General features: G+C 36.6%; 3 protein-coding genes and 1 long non-coding RNA gene across 5 annotated transcripts; 1 reads left to right on the top strand and 3 right to left on the bottom strand.

Moving 5' to 3' along the window:
- Nucleotides 1-1,015: 1,015 nt before the first annotated feature.
- Nucleotides 1,016-2,943, bottom strand: LOC111480206. The gene has a single exon (XM_023125127.1). The coding sequence runs from the start codon at nt 2,764-2,766 to the stop codon at nt 1,444-1,446; it is 1,323 nt and encodes a 440-aa protein (XP_022980895.1). The 5' UTR covers nt 2,767-2,943; the 3' UTR covers nt 1,016-1,443.
- A 1,395-nt stretch (nt 2,944-4,338) lies between these two features.
- On the top strand, nt 4,339-9,265 carry LOC111482220. The gene is made up of 3 exons (XR_002718163.1): nt 4,339-4,550; nt 4,877-4,999; nt 8,412-9,265. It is a non-coding gene; the product is annotated as an uncharacterized LOC111482220 (long non-coding RNA).
- Nucleotides 9,266-9,612: 347 nt separating this feature from the next.
- LOC111481267 (protein Iojap, chloroplastic) lies at nt 9,613-12,605 on the bottom strand. The gene is made up of 5 exons (XM_023126678.1): nt 12,244-12,605; nt 11,828-11,954; nt 10,502-10,640; nt 10,319-10,407; nt 9,613-10,076 (listed from the first exon to the last, which is right to left on the bottom strand). The coding sequence occupies exons 1-5, from the start codon at nt 12,505-12,507 to the stop codon at nt 9,961-9,963; spliced, it is 735 nt and encodes a 244-aa protein (XP_022982446.1). The 5' UTR covers nt 12,508-12,605; the 3' UTR covers nt 9,613-9,960.
- A 252-nt stretch (nt 12,606-12,857) lies between these two features.
- On the bottom strand, nt 12,858-17,629 carry LOC111479595. Of its 2 annotated transcripts, none has more exons than XM_023124340.1 (9): nt 16,317-17,629; nt 15,700-15,829; nt 14,892-15,379; nt 14,456-14,536; nt 14,231-14,341; nt 13,991-14,104; nt 13,819-13,902; nt 13,642-13,713; nt 12,858-13,548 (listed from the first exon to the last, which is right to left on the bottom strand). In XM_023124340.1, the coding sequence occupies exons 1-9, from the start codon at nt 16,635-16,637 to the stop codon at nt 13,273-13,275; spliced, it is 1,677 nt and encodes a 558-aa protein (XP_022980108.1). In that variant the 5' UTR covers nt 16,638-17,629; the 3' UTR covers nt 12,858-13,272. The 2 variants fall into 2 exon arrangements, with proteins under 2 accessions (XP_022980108.1, XP_022980116.1); XM_023124348.1 differs by having other exon boundaries at nt 17,267-17,285.
- Nucleotides 17,630-18,398: the final 769 nt, after the last annotated feature.

Here is an 18,398-nt window from a genome sequence, read left to right as displayed (position 1 = left end):
GTACACATTTTTTTTTTTTTTTTATTGGAACTGGAATATGATCCAATAAATGTTCCATGTATTTTATTTTAATGCAAAGAACAATTTTGATATATTTAAATTTTTCATCATCTCTGTGTCTCTTACCTCTATTCATATAAAAAAAATTCGATTTTGACATGTAAACCATTAACTTTATTCTAAAACATATAAAAAAAATAGTGATAATAAGAAAGTGGAGAATTAGACCAAGTATGATAGCAGGGCCTATGAAACAAGATTTGTGCATTGCTCAAGAAATACGATATCATACCCATCCCACTTTATTTTGTCTAATTTTTTCACTTTCTTTGTTTATCTATTATTTTTAATATCACCTAATCACTCAAATTAATAATGTTCACTGCAGATCGCCGTATAAAGTTTAAACATTTTATTAGTTTATAGAATAATAAACACCATAATCAAAGCTAATAAAAAATAAATCATTATATTAACCAAACCAACATACTGAATCTGGACCGTTAGCTTCCAAATTGAATGTCAGTTTTATGAGATATCATGGTCCTTAAAAAATACCATTAAATTCCCTTCACTTATCCACTACATATATAATATTATCACAAACCTGTGTGACCCATGTTACAATTACATTATTTGATAAGATTAGTATAGTATATCAAAAAGACATTATATATTCACACATATTTTTATAAATAATCATGATCTTAATTAATGTCTTAACCAAGGCCCATGAGTGAGTAAAAAATATGAAATTAGAAAGACCCTTTGGAAACTTCAAAGATCAAAAAAGAAAAATAAAATTTAATTATAAACTAATATTATAATACGCTGTAAATTACCAAAAAGGACAACTGTTGGAATATTGGCATCTTTTCCCAAACACCACAACGGACAACGATCAAGAAAAGGACGAAATTATTATTTAATTAAAAATACATATAATTAATATTATAAAATAAAGCTTATAGTTTTTTTTTTTTTTTTTTTTAATTAATAAAATAAAATAATGTATATGAGAGGGAGAGATCCTTGAAAACGACAGGGTTTAGATAACAAGTATGTCACACATCATTACCAAAAAAGCCTTCCAACAAATACCCACAGAGTTCTCTACTCAACGCTCTCTCCTCGGCGCGTGCTCATCAAACGCTTCCTTTTGAATGGAACAGCGAAAAAACAAAATTCCTTTTGGATGCCATAGATGAAACACAACACAGCTTTCGAAATGATGAGAAATAGAAGGGAAAAAAAAAATAATAATAATAAGATGAACAGAAAGAACAAGATCCCTCCGCATACTTACACGAGGATTTTTAATTTTCTTTTTGGTGTTATGAATTGGCGATTGAATTTGTCTTCTAACGGATGAGCGAATCGATCGAATAATGAAAGAGGTCTTGTTAGTGTTACCCGAATTCTGTTTTCTTCTTCTAACTGTCGTTAATGGAGTTTACCTCCGCCGTCTGTTTCGATGATCCGCCTTGTCGTCGTCCGGTTAGTACTACTACTGCCACTACTCTGGTAGCTTCTACTGCTTCCGCTGGTGCCGGTACCGGAGAATAGTTGACCGAACCCGAACACAGAGACGGATTTTGAGGATCCTCTCAGGGAAGAACAAACTGGAACGTTGAGGACGGGAGTTATTCTCACGTTCGCTGAATATGACCTTTCCGTTCCTCTGTTCTTCAGTTTCGGTCCGCCATTGAAGCTGCTTGGACTGCTCGAGCTTCTCTCCAAGTTGTGGAACACGATTTTACCAGAGGAGTTCATTCGTGGACTGTCTACGGATACTCCTCGGATCGCTAATCTAGTGGATTCTCCCGGCGCAGGCCGCATTGGACTTCTACCTACTCTCGTTGCCGTCGGATGATGATCCATTGTTGATCTTGGATTCATCTCCGATTTAGGCCGAGGTTTCACCTGTCTCATTCGCGGAGGATTGCTATTGTTAGGGTTCCGATGGAGAGAAATCGGATTCGTGTTTGGCTTATTTTCCCAATCCAGCGGGAGTCTGTGAAGATCTTCGAGTTCGTGGCCTGAGGAAGACGAGGAAAGAGATACGCGGGAAGAAGATAGCGAAACAGACTCACTATCGGAGTCCTTCAACAATGGAAGGTTCAGTGACGAATCGAACGAAGACAATAACGACGATTTCGAACGCCGGTGAAGTAAATACCTCAGCGCCTTAGAATTGGCTTCCGAGGCGTAAGACGGCGACGTCGTTTTGTGATTTTCGGTTTTGGCGCTGCCATTGCTGCTGCTCTGGTACAGCTTCTTGAGCCCTAAAAGCTCTCTCCATCGACTGGAACATCTCGGCGCCTTGGGAGAGAACAGATATGGATCAGTACTGCATTCTGCCTCAACTTTCCGGCGGGGCTGAGCCGCAGTCTCCGGCAACGAAACGCACCTCATCGACTTCAAAACGTTGACCGAGGGTTTAACAGACGAGACCTGAAATGGCACGAGTTTTCCATTCAGAAACAGCTCATCCGCCGGGAGCATCAAGGCAACGGGATCTTGAAGGCGGAACTCGAACTCACTGACCGGCACTACTTCAGGATCCGAATCTCGAATCTCAGATTCTCCGGCCGGGTCAGCGGCAGGCTTAGTTATAAGTCCTGCGAGGTTAGTAGAAGGCGGGGAGTCGTCGCGGCTGAAGGAGATGCGAGGGCTGAGCCAGCCGTAAGAATGGCAAGGAGCAGAAGAACAATCGAGGAAATTCTCCGGCGACATTCCGATGTTGTTAACGCATGCGGAAGCCATGGATGGCGGCGGCGATCATGCGAAGGAGAAGATGGGGAATACGGTAATAGGGAAGAGGGGGTCACCGGTGAAGGTCAACGTTAATACGTAAATCACATCGGCGGAATATCCGGCGAGATCTGGAGGAGAGAGAGAGAGATAATGATGAGTTGGCCTTTTTAGCAAGAGGACCGTGGTTCAACCGTACAGCAAAACTCCCAATTTATATTGGGAAAGGAAAATCTCTCTTTTTTTATTTTTTATTTTATTTTTATTTTTTTGCAGATGCTGCCAAAATGCCAATGGCGCGCTATTTCCTTTTTTTATTTTAAATTAATATTTTAAAGATACGATAATTTCTCGTCGATTTAAACGTTTACCCCCTCGAGCTTTTTTTTTTCTTTTTTGCTAAATTCTAAAAAAATATTCAAAACTTTCACAATTGTTCTTTCTAAAAAATATTAAAAAAAAAAAAAAAGTTACTTTTTACATTTTATAAACATTAGAAAAATCCTTAAAATGTTTAATAATAAATCATTTACCTCTCCTTTTTATTAATTATTTTAACATATTTCTATTTATGTTTAAATAAATAAAAAATTTAGAGTCATTATTATTATTATTATTATTCAACACTTTTTTAGTTCTAAGATGAAACATTTTTAACACAACTTTTTACTATTAATTTTATAAATTGAATTTGACAAGCATTCTAAGATTTTTTTTTTTTAAGTTATAGTTCATTATAAATGATTAAAATCTTTCTATGTAATAGAAAATAATTTTAAATAATTATGAAATGGAGACTAAAATTGTTAAAAATATATATAAACTAAATCTAAAACTCTACTTATTTTATAATTATCCACGCTATTCATGTTTCTACTTTAATAAATTTAATGATAAATTAAATATAATTTAGTATATTTACTTTTGCATTTGTTTTATTTTTCATATATTTTTAAATATTTAATATCTATTTTGGTTCTCATCCCATATATTATTAAAACAGTTTAGTTCATGACTTTTTAAGTATTAAAATTTAATACATTTAATCGATGTATTTTAGATGAAGTTTAAAATTTGTCAATATTAATTAAAATAGTATTTTTATTAAACATCTCTATAAATTTAAAAAATATGCTCACATCCCATCATTCCTTACTTACAAATTACATATTTTTACTACTATTAAGGTATAAATTCAAAAAATTATTATTAGAGTCGAGCTCATAAACTACGGTGAATTTTATATTTTTTTCGTGGTATGTTATCCACAAATCCTCTTATTATTAAGGGTGGCACATTTGTTCGAAGAATCACATTAAATAAACTATAATCCAATTACAAAATTTTATAATTTTTATTAAAAAAATTTATTGGTGTGAACTATTTGTTTCGTTTTTTAAATTAAACAAAAAATGTTAATAAAATCTGAAAAATCCCTAAAACTAGGGAAGAAATAAAAATCAAGTAATGAAATTAATTGAACCAAAAAAGGAAAAAAGAGCACATTAATTAATCAGTTAAATTACCTAGCCGTTCGCATCGTTGACGGTTTTCCACGGTCAGAGCCAGCTGTCTCGACCGCCGGGGATTTTACACGGACCATATATATTTCTCCCCCCGCATTCACTCTCTTCTTCAGCACATTCCGACGCTAGTAACAGAGCTCTCCATCAACGACCTCTTCCCTTTTGAGTGTTCGTTGCCGAAATCGCTAGATCATTAGCAGGCAATCGGAGGGAGAGAGAGAGCAGAATCGAAAGAAGTTTCTCGCCTCGTCTCGGTGATGAAAAATAGAGGTAATGTAACTTCATTCAGCCTAGTTCGCTCTTCACTATTCTGTTCTGGGTTTGAAATTTTAAGGCTACGGTCGGCTATTCCGATTTAGGGGTTCATTGGAGAACTCCAGAGGTTAATCAAAGGATTGTTTGTTTTTATCGACACCTTTTGTATTTTTCGTAGTTTCGATTACGGAGGATTAGGGCGTTTTTAGTAGGTGCATTGCTCCCATGGTAACGTTGATTATTATCTTGGACTCTTCGTTTCATTCCCCGTCAATCTTCCATCTCTTCTTTGTGTGAGGAGCCAATGGACAAATCCGATATTCAAATTTATGTGTTGGCAGAAGAGAGCAGGACGACGAACTCTTATGTGATTGAGATTTGTTCCGATAACAGAGAGGGGAAAAACAAGGCAGTTGGTCTTGTCATTGAGGCCGGTTGGATTTTCGCATCTGCTAGGAATACTGGTATGATTTCCAAGCCCAAGGCTGTGAAGTAATTCTTGTTTTGAAGTTTTTATTTTATTTTATTTATTATTTGTTGGCTGTGAAGTTGTGTATTGTAGCTTTAGCTTCTTTAGATGTTACCTCTGTTTGGATCATTTCAGCATTTGACTGCAAGTAGGAAGAGATCACAAACTACTGTTTGAAACATGTCTGGCAATGCTACTAATTCTTAGGTTTCGTGACTATTGAGGTTTTTAAACCCAGATTTCTTAACTACACCACTAACATGATTAGATACGAAACTGAGAGGCCTTTATATTCCTCAAGCTTACTACAGCATAGAGGGTAGAGTTGCAAATTGGTTCAGACCATAGGATTCCAACTATTCCAACTATTCCATCTAGACATGGTTATATCCTCAATATGTTAATGAAGTTTCATCCTCAAGAACACAAATATCACAAGATCCAGTTGCTGGGAAAAGACTATTAAAAAAGGAACTCCAATCCAATTTTTTTAGTCAAGGAATCGTGATTTAAGACAACACTTTTGTGCAGCACACTCGAATTGAGTGTCAGTTCACAAAAAGATTCATACATAAGTTAAGGACGAAAGGACGATTATAAGAACAAGTCGAAGAAGGATAAACTCATAAAAAGATCCTCAAAGAACTTAGAAAGACATAACTAAGAACAAGTATCCCCAAGGCAAGGTAAGAACAGTAAACTTTCGGGGACGAAAGTTCTTAAGAGGGGGAGAATTTGTAGGAATCCAAGTGAAGCAAGGATAAGGAAAACAATGCGCCCTAAGTTCTAAAATGTAAGGTAACATAAGGATGACTATGAAAGACTTGTAATCTTAACAAAGGATAAGTTAAGGAGCAAAGGTTGGAATAAGTGCATGGTTGGAATACACAAGTTAAGGATTAAAGGATGCAAGGACGATTATAAGAACAAGCCGAAGAAGGACAAACCCATAAAAAGATCCTCAAAGAACTTGGAAAGACATAACTAAGAACATGTATCCCCTAGGCAAGGTAATAACAATAAACTTTCAGGGACGAAAATTCTTAAGAGGTGGAGAGTTTGCAGGACTACAAGTGTGACTAAGACAACCAAGCAAGGATAAGGAAGGCAATGCGCCCTAAGTTCTTAAATATTGGTAACACAAGGATGACCATAGAAGATTTGTAATCTTAACAAAAAGGATGTTAAAAAGACAGTGACAAGGAGCAAATGTTAGGAGCAAATGTTAGAATAAGTGCATGGCCTCAAGACATAAGTTAAGGACTAAAGGACACAAGGAAGATTATAAGAACAAGTCGAAGAAGGACAAACCCATAAAAAGATCCTCAAAGAACTTGGAAAGACATAACTAAGAACAAATATCCCTTAGACAAGGTAAGAACCGTAAACTTTCCTGGACGAAAGTTCTTAAGAGGGGGAGAATTTGCAGGACTCCAAGTGTGACTAAGACAACCAAATGAGGATAAAGAAGGCAATGTGCCTTCTAAAATACAAGATAACACAAGGATGATCATGGAAGACTTGTAATCTTAACAAAGGATGTTGAGAAGACAATCATAAGGAGTAAATGTTGGAATAAATGCATGGCCTCGAGACATAAGTTAAGGACGAAAGGATGATTATAAGAACAAGCCAAAAAAGGACAAACCCATAAAAAGATCCTCAAAGAACTTGGAAAGACATAACGAAGAACTAGTATCCCCTAGGCAAGGTAAGAACAGTAAACTTTCGGGGGCGAAAATTCTTAAGAGTTGGAGAATTTGCAGGACTCCAAGTGTGACTAAGACAACCAAGTTAGTCTAAGGAAGGCAATGTGCCCTAAGTTCTAAAATATAAGGTAACACAAGGATGACCCTGGAAGACTTGTAATGTTAACAAAAACTCACTTTTCTTGCCTTTGACGCTAAGTTAAACGTATGTCTTTGAAAACTCAATGCTAATGAACACTAATTCCCGAAAATCATAAGCTTAGATCATATGTCCACACCTAATAATGTCCAGGTATTTAAGAGGAAATTTCTTAGCTCCATTTGTGTTAGTCCACTAATCCTAACCCTTTTAGTATTAAGAACTAGCTTGTGCCTTATCGAGGATGATCAATTTCAAATAAGAACTTGCAATTAATTTTATGAATGAATGTATAACCTCATAGAAGTGCACCGAATTAAAAGAGTTCAAACAAACACTTCAATCCTTAAGTAGTACTTATTAGCATTGAAAGAATTACCTTGATTTAAGGAATACGGGTGTCATTCCTAACTTTAAGTTAGGAATGATATTTGTGTAATATCATAAATAAGAGAAGTAGTTGACCCCTAATTTCTGTGTATTGTTATCTAGCAAGGGAATTATTTAGATTTGTTGTTTCCTAATATCTATTGTTGATAACTTGGGGTCAACTACATCCCTTATTTATTATTTATGAGATTACACAAATATCTCTAAACTTAAATTAGGAATTGCACAAGTATTCCTTAGATTAAGGTAATTCTTTCCATGCTAATAAGTACTTAAGGATTGAAGTGTTTGTTTGAACTCTTTTAAATTGGTGCACTTCTATGAGGTTATACATTCATTCATAAAATTAATTGCAAGTTCTTATTAGGATTAGTAGACTAACACAAATGGCGCCAAGAAATTTTCTCAAATACCTAAAAATTATTAGGTGCGGACATACGATCAAATACCTAAGAAATTTTCTCAAATACCTAAAAATTATGAATTTAGGGAATTTGTGTTTTATTAGTGTTCATTAGCATTGTGTTTTCAAACACATATGTTTAACTCAGCGTTAAAGGCAAGAAAAGTGAGTTTTCATAAGCTTTCAGATTGGTGTGTGAAATTTTCAGATTGGGAAGTTGTGGATTTTCGTTACTAGTGTTCCTATATTGGTGGTGTGTGAAAATGAGTTACTTCGACGGGGCAAAAAGAGCCCCTGATTCCTAAATTCTAGTTTTCCATTTTATAATCTGTGTTTTGTCCTCTTAAATCTTTCTGGTGTTAGTTATTTTAGATTTTTGCATTAATAAGTTTGTGCTTAGTTTCATCAAATTTACATTAGTAAGTTTTTGCTTAGTTTCAGCACCTCCTTAAAATTATATGGAAAAGTAGCAGGATAATTCAAACTTGCAACAACATGGTACATGAAAAATCTGATTAGAACTAGACTCCAACTCAATCGATGAAGCCTTCAGAGCTATCTATCATCCATTGTGATCAAGTTTTATTCGCTACCTTCGTAGCTGCTATTCTCTCTGGTAAAACTGTCTATTCAGAATATTTGTAATTGATCTGCATATTGATGCAGCAGTAACTACCTACGGTAGATTGATTCTTATATTGAGCTCAACTTACTTAAGATCCACAACTTCCCTTGATTAGCTTTACACTTTCTTATTATTACGAAGATCCATGGTGTGCGGGAGGTGATTTTAATGTTTCTCATTGGGTCCAGAGCGTCATCATACTAGAACGCATACCAAGGGAATGAAGAATTTTTTAAAAATCATTGAGGAGACTGATTTGATGAAAACTTCCCTTTTGGTGTGGAAGGAAATAGAGTGTTTTGATGCTGAAGCTGCGAGTTAGGATCTTTGTAAGAGCTAAACATTCTACCCATTGGTTTTTGGTTGGATAACTATTTAGTTTTTGACAGTAAAAATTAAGCCGGTAATACTAAGAGAGTACAGAGAATACAGAAAGTACAAATTCTTTAGCCAATATTCTCCTTACATTTTTTCTATCCTGTTCTTTGTATTCATCTGGATCGAGTGTGTGCGTTATTGTGCGATCCTACAACTGGTACCAGAGCTAGGTGGAAGTCACCACGATCTGTGAAGATGGAAATTCAAAGATTGGAATTGAGAAGTTCGATGGATCCAATTTCGATTTTTGGAAGATGCAAATTGAAGATTATCTACACCAGAAAGATCTTCACGAATCCCTGTTGGGGGTGAAGCCAAATACCATGACCATAGAACAGTGGAAGCTCAAGACAAGCCTTAAGATTGATCCGGTTGACGCTATCTAGAAACGTGGCGTTCAACATTATCAAGGAAAAGACAACGTTAGATCTATTGAAGGTGTTGTCGAATATGTACGAAGAACCGTCGGCTATGAACAAGGTGTATTTGATGCGAAGATTGTTCAATCTACAAAGGTAGATTTGTTGTTGATCATGTTAATGAATTCAATAGGACTATAAGTCTTCTATATTCTCTATATTTTCTCTCACTGTACATACTTGGAGTCATCAATACAAATCGTTTAGCCAATATTCTCCTTGCATTTTTTCTATCCTGTTCATAGGGTTATCTATTTGTTAAAATTTTAGAATGAGTTTTAAATTGTGTGCATCATGCAGTCAATATCAAGTCATTTGTGGTGCAATTGCTTATTCAAATAGAAAATTATTAGAAATAGTAGTTCCTAATATTACTCTGTCGTGTTTTAATAAATTTAATAAATTTAGAGTCGAACCTTCTTATTTTCGTCTTCAATGTAATTTTCATATTTTTTTTAATTTTATATTTACAGAGATTTCTGAATAAGCGAGGGCATAATATGGTGATAATTTTATTTATTTTTTTTCTAACAATGGTTTTAATTAAAAATAAATTATTGTTAGGAACATGTTCTTAAAATGATCTAAATCATAAGTTTGTCTGGTTGATTTAAACAAATATCGAAGTATCATAGAGTGAAGTTATGAGGGACAGGAGAAGCACTGGGATAGGGCTTTCATAACACCACCATCTGCCAAGTGACACAGTCTTCAACCTCAAGCAGTCTAAAGTTTGAACTCCCAATTCATGCAGCTGCTTCTGCAATACTTCACATGGTAGCTGTTCTGATGAAAGGACACAACAAACAGAAGCAATCTGCCTCACCAGCTGCCAGAAACTGCATCTCATTCAGCATCAGCTGCTCGGGAACACATTGGGAGCGGTTTTCATTTCAAAACGGCTGTTGGTTTTCGAACGGTAGCTCCACAGGAGTTGCATTGCCGTAAAACTCTTCCAAGTTGTAGAATGCCCTTTGCTGGGGTAGAAATATATGGATAACCACATCTCCTGAGAACAAAAACAAACAACAGGGGAACAATTTGATCGGTCCATTATGAAATGATCCTATAGTTAAGAAGAGGTTATGAAGCTATCAAATCTCAGCATAGTTTAACTAGTTAAGGCACTAGGTTCACAAGTAAAAGATTAGAGATTTGAATATTCATCCGTGAACTCAAATACACAAAGAAACTCTATGTTCTTAATCTTCCTCGTTTAAGTAAACAAATTTAAATGAAAATAGTGCATACCAAAGTCCAATAATGTCCAGGAATTTGGCTTTACGTCACCAGAAGGACTTCTACCATACTTCTTCTCAGCAAGATCTCTTATCCGGGATCTGCATTGCAAAATACAATTGAATAGTGAGTTTAAGCAATACCTTCATATGTAGAGGCAGTCAGAGAACAATAAACCAAAAAAGTAGTAGGTACCCGATAGCATCGATCTGAGGACGAGAAAATGCCGTTGCAATAATGAAAAATCGGGTCCAATAGACTAGAGGTTTCACAAACAGAACACGGATATCGGCAGCCTTTACGTCGCTAGCAACTTTCGCCATTGATACAGCAACTGTAGAGATAAGTATTGAATTGTTAGTTTACCAACCATTCCATGTAACAGAGGTTTTGATATCACAATGTACATGCAAACGGTACGTGTGTATTATGTACCGATCGTTCACTCATGTGTAGGAGCTTGTGGATTTAGGTATATATAAAGGATGTTTGGGCTTACAAGTCGAAAATGTGACAGTATTGTGTCATTCTAATGACCAGCCTTTTTTTTTCTTTCTACTTATTGAGAACATGAGATAATGAGATTTAACCTTTTCTGAGATCTCACATCGGTTGGAGAATAGAATGAAGCATTTTTTTAAGGGTGTGGAAACCTCTCCCAGAGTAGAAGTTTGAAAGGGAAAGCCCAAAGAGAACAATATCTGCTAGCAGTGGGTTTGGGTCGTTACAAATGGTATCAGAGCCAGACACCAGGCGGTATGCCAGCGAGGACGTTGGCTCCCAAGAGGGATGGATTGTGAGATCCTACATCGGTTAGAGAGGGGAACGAAGCATTCCTTATAATGATGTGGAAACCTCTCCCTAACAGATGCGTTTTGAAATTGTGAGGTTGATAGCAATACATAACGGGCCAAAGCAGACAATATATGCTAGTGGTGGACTTGGACTTTACAAATGGGATCAGAGCCAAACATCGGACGATGTGCCAGTGAGGAGGCTGAGCCTCGAGGGGGGTGGGCACAAGGTGGTGTGCCAGCAAGAGGATGCTAGGCATCGAAGGGGGGTGGATTGGAGGGATCCCACATCGATTGGAGAAGGGTATAAGCGTTAGTAAGGACGTTGGACCTCGAAAAAGGGTGGATTGTCAGATACCACATCGGTTGAGGAGGAGAACGAAGCTATAAGGATGTAGAAACATCTCCCTAGCATAAGTTTTTTATAAACCTTAAGGGGAAGCTCGAAAGGGAAAGTCACAATATTTGCCAATGGTGGGTTTGGGCCGTTACACTTTTTTACAAAAGCTTGTTCAATCTCTTCGGGATGAATCTGAGTTCTCTCTCTTTTTCAATTGAAAGGGCCCCTCGGGTGGAATCCATAAAGATAAACTATCTAAGACTACCCATCATACTCATAAGATGAAGCAGAGTATTTAGCAGGAAAAACACGACATGAACACAAAACATAAATCCACAGCAAACTTATGTCCATTTCTAGTTCTTGCTAATGACAGGAGAAGCTTACATGAAAGGCTTTCTGCGTCGTCATCAACTTCTGCAGTAGGAGGCTTTTGATCATTTCTCTTGAATACCACATTCCCATGTTTCTTGAACAAATCATCATACATATCATCCGTATCCTCGTTCATATTCTGCCACAAAGGATTGATTGGGTCAATCAATATATAACAGCAAAAATATCAAACATTTCCCTAAGAACTGATATCCAAATTTTGCATAGGTTTGATAACAAATTTCATTTAGATAAGCTTCTACCCTGAATCTTAAGTAGCTTCAGCTTCCAGAAATCAAAGGGAAAGGTAACATTTCGAACAATCAAGTTCTCCCTCAACGAAAACCCAGAAAACCACACAACAATCTTCCAAATACATCAACAAAACATGATCCATATTGGTTCCGAAAAGTTCAAAACAACAGTACCGATAAAAAGCTATCTTCAGCTTCTTTTCCGACGGAAAACAGCGGAGAAGACTCCATAGACTTCAAATGGAAGTTATGGGAAGAAGGTATCTTCCAAATGCAGTTTCGGGATGAAAAAGAGGACCCATTCCAACATGAGCACCAAAATTGTTTTCTGGGTCTTCCGGAAACTCTGAAATAATCGTGACCCAGTTGCCGAAACTCGCCGCCGAACGAGGTCACGGCGCCGGCACCGTGAAGAGATAAGACAATGGATAACGCCATGCTCGTTCCTACCTCGTTTCGTGCAGAAAGGAAACACTGGGACACCGTGGGGGAAGATATTTTACAACATCGAAGCAGTATCAATTTCTCAAATCAGTACTATTTATTCGGGTACTAACAAAAAAATTATAAAAACCTCTTAAAAAAATAGATAAATAAATGTTGAAATATAAATATACAAAATTTCTATTTCTTTTATACCTGTTCTATCTTCATTTTTCTCCTTATCAAAGTATAAAATACCATCAAATTCCAAAGAAAAAAAATCCTAAAATCAAAATTTTCCTTTCAAACTAGACAAAACGACAAAGAAATTTCATCTTCGATCAAGGAAAAACACATTACTGAATGTTGAAAATGTAATGAACATTGTCTGCCTAACATAAAAAGGCATTTCCTTGAAGGAGATGCAAACAATAATAATATAAATAAGACTTGTTTCTTTTTTTTTTAAAAAAAAAAAAACAAGATATGTACAAGAGATTGGGGAGTGTACAACGTTAAATCTCCTAGATGATTGGGATTCATGTCGAAAAAACTGAAGCAGCAGCAGCAGCAGCAGATGCATTTCAACTAACATATGGGTTAGATTTGGGGTACTCTACTTGGAAGTAAGGCCAAAAGGTTACAGGAGTTTATGTGAGAAGATAAGGAACAGAGGCTATGCTTTGCCTAAGCTTTGTGTTTTCAATAAGTTTAGGCAATCTTCCAACTGGTTGAGTGATTTCTCCATGGAACTAAGCAGTTTAGGCAATGTTTGGAGCTCTAGCATGATGTTCTTCTCCATTGTTTGCTCCCTATTTTGTGGCCTAACTTGAAGGGGCTCCAGCTCTTTCTCCGTTTTGAGGAGGTTTCACAGAACAGCCCAGAGGCTAAAGCCTCTTGAAGCCACAGCTCAAACTCTTCCTCATCTTCATCCATCATTTCAGCGTCCAATTCCCAAGGAAATCTGCTCGACTTCGATCGCTGCGTTGTTTTCCCTAAACCAACCATGTTTACATGGAAGCTTGGGCGATGAGTATTGGGCCTGCAAGCCATTCCCTGCTCCACCAAAGTAAACACTACAACTTACATTCTTGAAGATCACAGCATGATTGTAGCTACCTATATACTTAGGTACTACAAACCACTTACTTGACAAATCACCCATTCAGACACATCAAAGATCTTGCTCTCGGCACAAACGAATGCACGTGGTATATCCATCTACAAGGAAAAAGAAACTCATTCCTAATCAGTAAGACATGATCAAAATGAGGGATCCTTGAAGCCTGAGACCAAGCTTGAGCTTAAGCAAGTTAAGGAACCTACTTTTTGAGGCTTATCAAAGACCAGTGAACCTTTATATTCGACCCACCCGTCTCCATCCTTAGCTTGATGATATTGACAACAATCCTGACATCGAAGCATGTATCAAAACTAATTTTATTCTCAAACATAAAACTTACAGGGGTAGATTCAAATAAAGAGCTTGGGGAATAACCTGACACCATCTTGCCTTGGTCTTATTCCTATTCGTGCAGACCCATATGTGGGAATGTCCGCATTTACTGCACTGTATACGTCTCGACTCCTCTGAGCAATAATCGGAATTCATCTGCTTATTGAGTAAACTAAAAGTTACTAAAAACAAACAAGCTTCAAGAGCCACACAAAAAGATAAGAATACACATAAATCAAACTATAAAATGTAAGTATCGATCGTATAAAAATTATGCACGACCTGTTGTGAAGTCCCATAGGACTGGGACCTCTGGCAGACACTTCTGGTCTTCGATTCCTCCTTTCTCAGTTGCTCGTCATAGTCTCTCTTCTTCACGGAGTCAGAAAGAACCTAATTTTCCATGCAAACATGGGTCAGAGATGATAAGGACCAGAGTTCTCGAAGTCCCTTTAAATGTTGTTTTTCTGGGGAAACTTTGACTTGATTCCATAAAAAGAAAATTACCTCATATGCACATTGAAGCTTCTTAAATGACTCGCTGGCCAAGGGGCTTCCCATATTCTTATCAGGATGCACAAGCACAGCCTAAAGGAAAGAAAACATTAACGTGTTATAGGTATAATTTCCATTAGAGATGATTCTATGAATTTTCTCGAGGAAGTTTCCCGGTACGGAAGAATCTAAGCATTGATAAGAAATATCTAATGAGAGTGTGTGAGATCCCACATCGGTTGGGGAGGAGAACGAAACACCCTTTATAAGGGTGTAGAAACCTCTTCCTATCATACGCATTTTAAAAATCTTGAGGGGAAGCCCAAAAGGAAAAACCCAAAAAGGACAATATCTGCTTGCTGTGGGCCTGGGCCGTTGGGCCGTTGGGCCGTTACAGAGTGATCCTAATAAGTGAATTACATAAAAGTGAGCATGAGAAACATATCACCTTTTTTCTGTATTCCTTTTTCATAACTATAACATCAATCTTCTTGTGACGTGGAAATCCCAGTGCTTCATAATGGTCCCCGCTATTTAATATTCTTTTCATCTCATCAATTGAGTCAGTCTGCTCTTTGGTCACCTTGCTACAAGATGCCTCTTTCTGGTTATCAACAACAGATGTCACGACAGTCGGGGCGGATGATTTACATGAATGCACCTTCTCGGACTCACTGGTAGGAATAGAGTACTCACTCTCTCCTGAGAATTCATCTTCGGATACTGATTCAGATTGTTTCTGTTCTTCAAAATCTGAACTTTCACTCGCCTTATCGCACCATTGGAGCAAATAATTTAATGCATCATTTGACAAAAATGCAAGATTTATAGAGAGAAAGACACCTGGCCATCCAACTCGAACTTTAACACAATATGTAGCATATACAGTTGCCATTAAGACCACCAACCGCGCATGATTAAGAGAGAACAAATAACCTATATATAAGCAAAGGATAAACAAAAGCTCAAATCAATTGACAAAACTTCAAGATTCATGTAACAATTTGATTGAAGTGGAGTACAGGTTCGTGCGCCAAGAGCAATATAAATGTGCCACATCAAGAAATTATTGCATTATGGAGAGCTAAAACAGATTGGAATACTGGACCATCGTTAATAAATGATAGATGCAGACTACGGCTACAGAGAAGACACGAACCACAACGAAAGTTGGCTACTTGAAAAGGATCGAGTAGACAACTTCGAACCACAATACTATTGAAAAATTAAAATCTCACAATGAAAGAAGTCCATACCTCCAACTATAAATAATGTCCCTGTAATCCAAAAGTTAGCATACATCCACAATATTAGAATAGCGAAGAGTCCGACGATAAAAAGTCCAGGAGTGTAACCCAGGTATTGAACAGCAACTCCTGCAGCTCCCTGAAAAAGTGAACTAAGCTATAAATATATTGAGATATAATTTCACTTCAACAGCCTGTTGCACTATTGAACTAATTTAGAAGGAACCTTATGCAGCAACTTCACGAATTATTAAACGAAGAAAATAAATCGATCATTGCAAACTTCCATTGCACTATAGACTACGAGGGTCGTCATTCAAAGAACAGGTCGACACAGTACAGAAGGGAAACAGACAAGATCCCAGTCAAAGAAGAACTTTTACAAAACGCTACCGATACCATAGAGTTTCAACTAGCAACAGAACAATAAACCTCAAAACAACTCCAACAGTAATGTTTTCCACAAACTCAAATCTAATCTACAAAATGTAACCCCAATTTGATTGGGCCCCTTTGAACTTAACTTATCAACTCTAGTTATCATTTCAAGCAAGTTTCTAGATCTCAAATTTGAAGCTCCCCGAATAACAGAAACAATATTTATCAGGAATTAGAGAGGTATTTACCATACTGAGGAGAACATAAACCAAGCAGGACATGGATGTTAAACTAAGAAAACAACTCCACATTATGAGGAGCAGTGCAGCAAAGCCTAATCCAATAAGCGACCTGAAGCCTTTTTTAATGCAGTCCCACCACTGTAGCACTGCTAAACGCAGTAAACTACCCATCCAGGCACAGCACCGGCACACCATTGGCCAATGCCTCTCTACAAACATCCCAACTTTGTCTCTGAAACTAAAAATCGCAATTTGAGCTCGCGAGTATGTGTGTTTCTGCGACTGAAACCATTTCCATCCTTGTTTGAAAAGGCCTATATCCTCCATGGCAGCTACAAACCAAAATGAACCACTCACAGGTAGAGTCTTGTAGAGAAGCTGTTGCTATAGCTATAGATAACCATCAACGCTACCAAAAAACACAGTCTCCCCTGAGAATTGGGAAGTTAAATCCAAAATGCACGCCATTGTAATTGAATCAAAACCTTGATCTGCCCTTTTAGACAACCACAAAAAAGAAGCCCATGAGACACTAATTCACGGGTTTCCAGCTGCAAGAGGATCCAGAAACTTCTTTTACGTAGAAACACATATTAAAGTAGTAAGCAGCAACCCTTTGTAAAAAATGATGGAATGATTTAAATTCAATCACGATAAGGGGCAGTGAGTTCGTTCAACGCAAATTGCTTCACACGTAAGTTTCCAGGAAGAAAATCGACACACGAAAAATAAAGGATAGCCAACAGAAACACTTTTCTGAGAAAAAGAGGAACAATCAAAAGATCCCATATACAACCATCCTTGAAAAATCAACAGAAACCCAAGAAGGGCACTCAAAAGAGGAATTATCTACGTCGCCTCTTTGGGCACGAGAATCAAGACAAAACCCATCAAGGATAAGAAATCAAAAATCAAAAATCAAAAATCAAAAAAGAAATGGAACAAACGAACAATATCAACAAAACACATTGGAAAGAAGGAGAAAAGAGAAGAACCCAACACAAGAAAAAGATTAATGGAGCACCGACTGGCAAAAGGGTACCACTCGGGCCCTGCAATCAAAGCTTTCAATGAGGGAATCAAAGTGAACTAATCTGGGTACTGAAGGGGAAATGAAACCCTAATTCTATCTCTCTCTTCCCTCCTTTCTCTCTCTCTTTTTTTGTTAGAAGCATAACAAAACTCATGAAAAAGGAAAGTGCCCTTTCGAAAAGTTAGAAAAAGAAGAGAGGTTGGAGCAGAGTTTTGGTCTTAAGCGGACGAGAGAGAAGGATTAGAAGGATGGAGGGAGGTGAATGTGATAAAGCCGGAAGTGGAGGAGAGCTTGCTTTACCTTTACATTAATGATTCTGTGGGAACCACTTCAGTTTTCTTGCTCATCTTATACCTCAAAAATTAATGTCTTCATGTCAATGTTCATTACATGGTTTTAAAATTTTATGAACATTCAAATATATTATAGTTTTTTTATTTCTTTAATGTTAAATAAATCTTTATGGCAAATAAATAATGTGGGCTCTCTTATTTTTGCTAAATATACATTTTATTTCCTTGCTCAAATAATAAATTTTGTAAATTTAATTTTATATTCAACTTCAATTCCACTTTTAACTTCGTTTATATTTTTAAATTCGTATTCAAATTATATGGGTTTGGTTAAATGTTCGAATATACTCAAAAGACGGTTCAAGTCTCACTATACCGAAGTGAGAATGTTCGTTGGAACAATTTTAGCTCAGTGTATAAGTTCAAAAACTTAAATTCTTTATTATATAAATTTTTTTATAATTGTATTGGTTTAGCACGAGTAACACGACAATATTCAATCATATATGTCCTCCTTGTTTTAGACCCGGTAGCTCGGTGGTGGGTATCGCTCAAGATTGGCTTCTTTCAACTCATAATGCTTTCTTTTGTTAGTCAATATTATGCTTTTACTAAATACTAGGTTAAATTATGAGTTCAATCATTCAACTTTAGGGTCTTCGGTTTAATAAATATATATTTTTTAATTTTAAAATTTTATGGTAAATTCCTCTCAAAACTATTTTTACAAAAATGAAAAAAAAAACACTTTTAAAAAATAAA

This window comes from Cucurbita maxima, unplaced genomic scaffold (assembly GCF_002738345.1).
Source record: "Cucurbita maxima cultivar Rimu unplaced genomic scaffold, Cmax_1.0 Cma_Scf00001, whole genome shotgun sequence".
In the NCBI taxonomy this organism is placed as follows: domain Eukaryota; kingdom Viridiplantae; phylum Streptophyta; class Magnoliopsida; order Cucurbitales; family Cucurbitaceae; genus Cucurbita; species Cucurbita maxima.
This window is presented reverse-complemented; position numbering and strand designations above follow the sequence as displayed.

Excerpts from the sequence above, each read along its gene's own strand:
- LOC111481267 (XM_023126678.1), bottom strand. The coding sequence starts at position 12,507 with ATGGCGTTATCCATTGTCTTATCTCTTCACGGTGCCGGCGCCGTGACC. Across the intron at positions 10,641-11,827 it reads CGACGCAGAAAGCCTTTCAT|TTGCTGTATCAATGGCGAAA; the intron begins GTAAGCTTCTCC and ends TTATCTCTACAG. Across the intron at positions 10,077-10,318 it reads CTGGACATTATTGGACTTTG|GAGATGTGGTTATCCATATA; the intron begins GTATGCACTATT and ends TTTTGTTCTCAG.
- LOC111480206 (XM_023125127.1), bottom strand. The coding sequence starts at position 2,766 with ATGGCTTCCGCATGCGTTAACAACATCGGAATGTCGCCGGAGAATTTC.
- LOC111479595 (XM_023124340.1), bottom strand. The coding sequence starts at position 16,637 with ATGGAGGATATAGGCCTTTTCAAACAAGGATGGAAATGGTTTCAGTCG. Across the intron at positions 13,714-13,818 it reads TCTTTGATAAGCCTCAAAAA|ATGGATATACCACGTGCATT; the intron begins GTAGGTTCCTTA and ends TTTTCCTTGTAG. Across the intron at positions 13,549-13,641 it reads CTGAATGGGTGATTTGTCAA|GGAATGGCTTGCAGGCCCAA; the intron begins GTAAGTGGTTTG and ends TTGGTGGAGCAG.